The sequence below is a fragment of the Garra rufa genome, chromosome 13 (genome assembly GCF_049309525.1).
Source record: "Garra rufa chromosome 13, GarRuf1.0, whole genome shotgun sequence".
Classification (NCBI taxonomy): Eukaryota; Metazoa; Chordata; class Actinopteri; order Cypriniformes; family Cyprinidae; genus Garra; species Garra rufa.
Genome location: NC_133373.1, coordinates 43,149,731 through 43,158,424, shown reverse-complemented (window position 1 = coordinate 43,158,424; position 8,694 = coordinate 43,149,731). Strand labels below are relative to the sequence as shown.

Here is an 8,694-nt window from a genome sequence, read left to right as displayed (position 1 = left end):
GGGTGGGTTTCTCTGGATATAAGAGTATATATGGACAAATCTGAGCTACACTGAGTCCATTTATGGGGTTGCATTGGATGGGCATGTACTACATATGTGTATCTATCTTTGGATATTGGTCTTTATCAAACTGTAATTCATGAAATTATTCTTTTAATACTTATGTATATAATTCTCAGCCTTTTTATGATTACAAAGAATATCTTTTTAGCATCCAAGGTAAATGTAATGACTTTAAATGAGACTGATATTTACTTTGAAAATATGTTTCTCTGCTATCCACTCCTGCCAAACTCCTGTCTGAAACTGAAGCGTCTCACTTTAGTTAAAGTGGCGATGTATGTTTTCATTGTACTGATGGTCCTCACAACAGTTTTTGGGAACTTGTTGATCATCATCTCCATCTCTCACTTCAAACAGCTTCAGTCTCCAACTCATCTGATCGTTCGCTCCCTGGCTGCCAGTGACTGTCTGCTGGGCTCTTTGGTCATGCCGTACAGCATGGTGCGATCTGTTGAAGGCTGCTGGTATCTGGGAGATGTTGTGTGTAAAGTTCATTCTAGTTTAGACATGAGCTTTAGTATCTCCTCCATACTGCATCTCAGTTTAATATCTGTTGACAGGTACTGGGCCATTTGTGACCCTCTGAGATATAGAATTAGGGTCACAAACAACACTGTGACTGTTTTTACTACCTTAATATGGCTGTTTTCATTTCTCTACAGTTTTTCTATTGTGTTTTCAGGTGTAAACAAAATGGGTTTGGAGTCATTTATCATGCAGGTTTACTGTGTGGGAAGTTGTGTTTTGTTTTTTAACAAACAGTGGGGTATTATATGTCCAATACTAACATTTTTCCTTCCCGGGATGATCATGAGCTCCCTGTATTTGAAAATCTTCCATGTTGCACAAAAGCATGCAAAGGTTATGTCAGAAAGATTTACTGGAGGGATGAAGAGCCAAAGCTCTGCTCACAGAGAGAGAAAAGCTGCTAAAACTCTGGCCATTGTCATGGGTGTTTTTTTGTTCTGCTGGCTGCCTATTTTTGTCGCAGCTCTCATTGACTCTTATCTTAATTTTGTGACTCCTGGTGTTGTTTTTGATGCTTTGGTGTGGTTTGGATACTTAAATTCCACTTGTAACCCATTGATCTATGGATTTTTCTATCCTTGCTTTCAGAAGGCCTTCAAAATTCTCATATCGTCCTGTATTTATGGCTTAAGTGACTCAAGCAACTTGCCATTTGAATAAACATATGTCTACTATTACTGAAAGTTGTGATGTTATTCTTTAACATTCCTTATAACTAGAAATTATAAATGAGGCTTCACTCCTAATTTAAATGCAGTGCATCAACTGTTGCATTATGCATGTTCTTCATAATATCATCTTTTGTAGCAGAATAAATTCATTCAGGTTTGAAATGAAAATGTAAGGTTTTTGGGGAGAAAATCCCTTTAGGGGTCTTTTCACAGTGTAGTGGTAATGATGCTTGACATCATATTTCATCATATTTCAACGGATTCCACCAAAGGTAAGATGCGGATGAACCTTCAAGACTTGACTTGACACAGACTTGACTTAGCATAGCATGAACAGACTTGGCATGGAACAGATACACAAACTCACCAACAGCAGGTTACAACATTAATACACGACAATGGCAACCTGAGGGCTACTTATAGCAAACAAAGCAGGTCACATTACACATTGAACAGAGGAACCAATAGCAGGAATACATGAGGGAAAGTTATTATTCTGTTTATACTTTGTTTTATAGTTAAATGCCCTTTTACAGTTGCAAAGGAGATTACCTCAGCATCTGGAGAAGACTTGATGACTTCAAATAAAACTGACACTCAGATTGTTTTTCTCTGCTATCCACTCCGGCCAGACTCCTGTCTGAAAATACAGCGTTATGTTGTGGTTAAAGTGGCGATGTATGCTTTTTTGTCGCTGATGATTCTCACAACAGTTTTTGGGAACCTGCTGGTCATCATCTCCATCTCTCACTTCAAACAACTTCTGTCTCCAGCTCATCTGATCTGAACTCATAATGAGCCAGGTGGCACATTAGACCAGGAGCTCATCTCCTGTTTCCAAAATGGATCACAAACTGCTTGACAATCGCATTTACAACACAACTAACTATACAAACTTGTGTGACCAACACTGCACGCAATTTTGCGTAAAAGGCTGCGCGACGTGCGCATTGCAGTTAAATGCACAGACACACACGGGCATGGATATCTGCGTGCATAATTAAACTGAGTTGCTTTTAGAAGCGTCAATTCAGTATATAGTTTAATGTCTTTTTTTCGGGATTATCAAAGTAAATTTTAACTCAAATTTGAGATTTTACTGGGGCACAGCAGATTTTCAATGTAGCACGTGCCCCAGTAAAAAGGGTCTAGCAACGCACCTTCCCTGAAGCAAACCCGGCGGCTTTATAGCTGCATCCATGTTAGCACGTCTCGTTTGATGTGGTAATTTCACAGTAGGCATACACACAGGTTCGAAGACTCGTTCTCGGCCCCTACAGTGCAATTCGACTAGGTATACATCCGTGCTAAAATATCAAGGTGAAAGTCATCATAGCTAGCGTAGTATAGACCCAGCTCCCAACCCAACTTTGAGAATAGATTAACGCCGATATTTTTTTAAATCACCTGATAAGAGTCTTACGTTAACGCAGCACCTTAACGCCGATAACGGCCCACCACTAATATAGTTGAATTCATGCTCAAGCCCCTTTCATCATCTCCATAGGCCTCTTCCTTTGTGACTGGTGGTATGGTTCTGGACCACCAGGTCAATAATGCTCTCGCATACAAAATAACTTGATTGTCCACCTGAATGTTCTCACACTTCAATTCTGGAAATTTTACATTTACACGTAAAAAACAGAAGTTGTCCCAGGAGGACTACAAATCTGCACTCAAAAATCATTCTTCTCTAATGGAGAGGTCATGAATTATTACATGTTCAATTAGTCTCTGAATTAAACTGATCTTATTTGAGATTTGTCTTTACTTTCTACCTCTCCTTCCACCTTCCATACAGTTATTTTCTGTCTACTGTCTTTCCACTGCACCAATGCCCTCCTCCTCTCCTCTTTTTTACATTCTCCTCTCTGCTCATCTTTGTCTACCTGATGACAGATGACAGAGTTTTGTTTGTTGGTTTTGAACAAATGATACACAAATGTTTGTGTCAAATCGATTGAGAAAAACTGTAAAGGGTCTTCCCTTTAGCAAAACATCCACTTTTTTGGTTTAAATCACCAATTTAGAATCCAGGTAATTGAGCACTTAATAATCAAGAGGTGAAACTCAAGACATACGAATTTGACCTGATCTCACAACAAAAAAGTATCTGTGGGAACTTTTTCGCAAGATGTGAAATACGTACCAATAAGTACATATCACTGCAGTTTCCAACAGAAATTGATACTAGAGGCGGTGAAACAGCGAAAACTTGAAATCATTTTCATCTAGTTATGATTACAGCTCCATATGTTTTGTTTTCCGGACATAACAAGCTTTCCCCGGTAGCTCAGCTGGCACAGAATTAGACTTAGGATAAGGAATCCTTGGATACGAATCCTGTCAAAAACATGACTCTTAAAGAAAGAGCTCAAAGATGACATTGAAAAAACAAGCTAAAACACAATGCATCCGATTTTTACGTCACAGTTAGGTTTAGGTGTAGTGCAGATGGTATTTTTTTTTTAAAACGTTACGGAGTATTAGACTTATAGTGCCACTCAATGGACATTTTACATCAAATAAGTCATTAAACCTATGAAACGGTATGTATATCGCATCCTGTGAAAAATTCCCACATGTACATTTCTGTCATGAGATCAGGTTATTGGATTTTTGTTGTTGGTAATAGAATTGTTGAATTAAATAACTGCAACTATCGTGCTTCCTTATTTGACTCAACCAACAGTTCAACTAACTATACATCAGTTTACAAATTTATCACTCATCTTCATCCATCATCTTTCCTTTAAATTGATTAACTTCTCCTAAAAACACTAATAACTTACTTAAAAACACTGTTATACAGCATAATCTTCAGCAAATCTCAAAAACACACATAATGAACAAATACACATTTTAATACTGTACATTATAATGTTGTGCCTAATTTACATGTAGTGTTGCATAGAATAATTGGCTTAATTTTAATGCCTGTGCATACCTATTAGTATTCTACTTGAATAATTAATAAAAACAATAATTGTCGATGACCTAAAGGGCCTGAAAAGGACAAAAATACATTTCACTTCACAGATGAACCACCACAGATGTGGTGTTTTTTTTTTACATCAGTATATATCACATATTATGATTTTATTGTTGTTTTAAATCTCCTGAGTTCATGTAGTTTTTGTAATCATGGGTTGAACTGACCAGTGTAGGAGGGGTTATTTCAAATATGAGGGTATATATATGAACGAAACCAAGCTACACTGATTTAATTTACATTGAGTCCATTTATTTTTGTTCAAATGGATGGGCATGCACTGTATATAGTTATCTTTCTTTGGATATTAGTCTTTTACCAAACTGTGTTTCATTAAATTACTCTTTTTATACTTACACTTATAATTGTCAGCTGTTTTAGGATTTCAAAGAAACTCATCTCAGCATCTGGATCATAAATGACTTCAAATGAGACTCAAACTGAGAATATGTTTCTCTGCTCTTCAATACTGCATCTCAGTTTAATATCTGTCGTATTTTACTGCTTCTCTTATTGACCCTTTTTTTAATTACTGGACACCAGCTGTTGTTTTTGATGCTTTGTTTTGGTTTGCATATTTTAACTCGACTTGTAATCCATTGATTTATGGATTTTTCTACCCTTGTTTTCAAAAAGCCTTTAAGATTCTCATATCTGCTTATATCTGTGGCATTAAGCATTCTAACCCCATGATATTTGAATGAATACTGCTCTCACACTTATTTCAGGCATCACAATAAAAATTTATTTTCATGCAATTATTTTTATTTCATATAGCCTGAAACTACTTTGCATTTGTTTTACTGGCAATGATCTTAATATTTTTAGTAATCTGATGAAAAAGAAGGGCATCCATGCAGGGTTTGCATATTTCACTTAATATAAAAGAACCTAAATATATATATTTATATACATTATGAATTGCTTTTAATACATTGAACTCTTTAAATCACATTTCAATGGGTTTAAATTAAAATGGTCTCCCCAGTCTTATTTTGACAGTTTGTTTATTTGAATTTCCAAATTAAGATCCATATGATTAAGAAAAGTATCCTCAAGTAAACCGACCTGGTCACACTTATATCTTCGGTTTAAAAACTGAAAGACATGACTGGCAAATGAAAACAGTTATAATTTTAATGTATAGACATTTTATATAGACAAAAGGTTATCATATACCTCTTAAGTGTGTATTGACGGTCTATGAATGGTCGAGCTCCAAAAATTAAAGGATTTTTTTGACAGTTACAGATTTTAAAAAAGCAAATAAAAAGGTGGGAATAAAGAACTTTAAGCCCCAAAAAATATGAGTCTAAATAAAATGATTTATATTTGTAGAGAAATATTTTATAGCTTTTGGAGCTAGGGTACCGGTGCCACAGCATGTGACGTTTTAACAGAGCAGATTGTGTGTATGTTCCCAGCGCAATCTGTGTCTTTTTCATTGAAAACAGCACAAAGCTGTGATTTAAATTGACTGCAAACTACCTGTTCTAGCTTGATAAGCAATGGTTAAATTATGTCAAATGGTCAAAAATAAACAAAATGTTGTCTTTACATATTAAGTAAATGAATAAACTTAATTTAAAGGGTATCTATTATGCCCATTTCTACAGGTTGTAATATGTGAAGTTTCAGCTCAAAATTCCCAACAGATCATTTATTTTAACATCTGGAATTTTTGGGGCGTCTAAAAAAAAAAAAAAGTTAACCCTCCAGAACAAAAATTTACAGATAATTTACTTGCCCCTTGTTATCCAAGATGTTAATGTCTTTTTTTTCTTCAGTTTTAAATAAGTTATGTTTTTTGAGGAAAACATTTGAGGATTTCTCTCCTTATAGTGGATTGCTATGGTGCCCGCAAGTTTGAAACATGCAAAGGAGATCAAACAACCTTTACAAACAATGGAAAGACAGTGATGTACAATTTACACACAGAGATAGACAAGACGAGCATTTGAGGTTAAACTGCATATCAGTTTTTTTAATGGCCGATCGAAGATAAGACCCTTCTTCCTCGGCTGGGATCATTTAGAGTCCTATGAAGCTGCATTTAAACTGCAATTTGGAAGTTCAAACTCACGGGCACCACAGAAGTCCATTATATTTAGAGAAAACCCTGTTTTCCTCAAAAACCATAATTTCTTTACGACTGAAGAAAGAAAGACATGAACATATTGGATGACAAGGGGGTGAGTAAATTATCTGTACATTTTAGTTCTGGAATTGACATTCTCAAAGCAGTCTGGAGTGAAATAATTAGTGCAGACATAAATGTATTTAGGTAGATTTAGGTGCATTGCCTTGAAAAATAAAAGTAATTCATAGGGATGCTCTGATCGACCGGCTGGAGATCGGTATCGGCCGATAATCACACTTTATGACTCGATCGGTACTCACTTAACTTGGCCAATCTCACGAACCGATCGCAATTTGATAATGTTAATGCGTGAGGACATACATGATGTGTGCGGACATGAATGAATTGGCGCCGCAATCACTGGTGTGGAAATACTTTGTCAAATAAATCTCACCTGCAGGAGCATTGTCCAAAACATTTTAATACCACTAACCTGATTCGGCACTTCAGAACGAGCCACCGCGACACGTATAGAGAGAGATTGTGTTTGTGAATTACCTTTCCGAGTCTGTTCATCAGTCAAAACTGATCGGCGGCAGAACCGTCTCTACTAAAAGTGGAACTTTAAGTTCATTTTCTTTAGGGACAGCGGCATTGTTACATCGCTTATGAGAAATGTCACAGAGTTTATAAGCTGTTAGTGGTCATAGCAGCTCTAGTCTCAGCCGCAGACGTCATGCCCATGGAACATTGGCTAAACGTCTGATGCATATGGTACACTTAACTGGAAACACTTCAGGAATGTCGAAGTCGTGATCTTATTAGTTGAATTTGATCGGAGATACGGGAGACGCGAGTGTCGCGTTTATTTTCGGTCCGCAGGGAAACAAAGCGCAGACGGATTTACTCTGCGTTTTGCTAAGATGTGCTTATGCAGACGCCATTGTTGTTAAACACATTTGCGACGTTCGCGAACAAATTACTGACTTACTGCTGGTTCTCCCTCTTCTTATTTAACTTTCAATGCTGGTTATTTCAATGACTGACTTGTTGCATGCCAGTCTGTAGTTGTGGGGGCATTTCCATGCACTGAAACGTGACGCTGAACGATACGAACTGTCATCGGTTGTTTGACATGTCGGTCAAACGGCCTTATGGGCGGGCCTTGGCCAGTGAAAGCTGCCATGAATACCAGACCTTCAGCCATCATTCTGAAGGTCTGGCTATGCGAGACAATAGCAGCACTAACAACATTAGCGCCTATGTCATGTTTTTCAATCCTGGTCCTGGGGGACCCCTGCTCTGCACATTTGGCATGTCTCCCTTATTTAACACACCTGATTGCGATCATCAGCTCATTAGGTGAGAGATCCATTTACTGAACTAATAAGCTGAAGATCTCAATCAGGTGTGTTAAATAAGAGAGACATGCAAAATGTGCAGCTGGGTTCCACCAGGACCAGGATTGAGAACCACTGGCCTATGTTAATGTGTGTGCTAAATGTATGTGTAGAGTATGTGCTTTCCATTAATAATAAAACGTAATTTTGTGTCTGAAACATGGAAATAGTCTGTCGTTTTTGTCCTATTGTTTACCGTATTTAGTTTGGCCAGTGTTGTTGTTTTGGTTATTTTGCTGTGTTAGGCTGTAAGGATCTTTAAAATAACTAAAATTATGTAGCAAAGTGGCTACGTTCGCCGTTTGTGTTACCCTGGAAATAACTGCACACCTTAGGCATAGACCCAATTTTGAAGGCATATTAAAATGTTCACTGTATTACCCTGAAAAGAAATGCTAAAACCAGCCTAGACTGGTTGGCATGGTCTTTAAGCTGGAAGTAGCTTATTTTAGCTGGTCTCCCAGCCTGGCCAGGCTGGTCAGGCTGGTTTTAGCTGGTGGTTTCCCTGGCCAGGCTGGGAAAGTGGCCAAAACCCCTCTAAAACCAGCCTGCTGACCGGCTAAAACCAGGCTGGTTGACCAGCTAAAACCAGCCAACCAGCCTAGGTTGTTTTTTTCACCAGGGTAATGAGTGATTATTTATTACTCTGTTAAAACAATAGTTACATTACATTACATATAATTACTGTAAAAATTTAACAAAATATAATAAAAAGCAACATCTATAGTAATATTTTATCTGAAAAAATATGAATGTTGATCAGAGAGATTACATATCAGGCATTACTTATCGGCTGCAAAAATCCTGATTGGTGCATCCCTAGTAATCCTCTGCGTCCTCAGTGGCTCAGATCTTGGAAAAAAAGACTCTTACAGTATGGTCACCGGGATTGCTTATGAGGCATTGTTGATGCTACAGCTGTTCGAGCATGAAGAAAATGTAGGACAGCGTACAATCAAA

At 37.4% G+C, this 8,694-nt stretch overlaps 1 protein-coding gene across 1 annotated transcript; it reads left to right on the top strand.

The window, feature by feature from the left end:
• The first annotated feature begins 228 nt into the window (after positions 1-228).
• On the top strand, positions 229-1,251 carry LOC141283836 (trace amine-associated receptor 4-like). Its single transcript, XM_073817156.1, has one exon. The coding sequence runs from the start codon at positions 229-231 to the stop codon at positions 1,249-1,251; it is 1,023 nt and encodes a 340-aa protein (XP_073673257.1).
• The last annotated feature ends 7,443 nt before the right edge of the window (positions 1,252-8,694 follow it).

Excerpts from the sequence above, each read along its gene's own strand:
- LOC141283836 (XM_073817156.1), top strand. The coding sequence starts at position 229 with ATGACTTTAAATGAGACTGATATTTACTTTGAAAATATGTTTCTCTGC.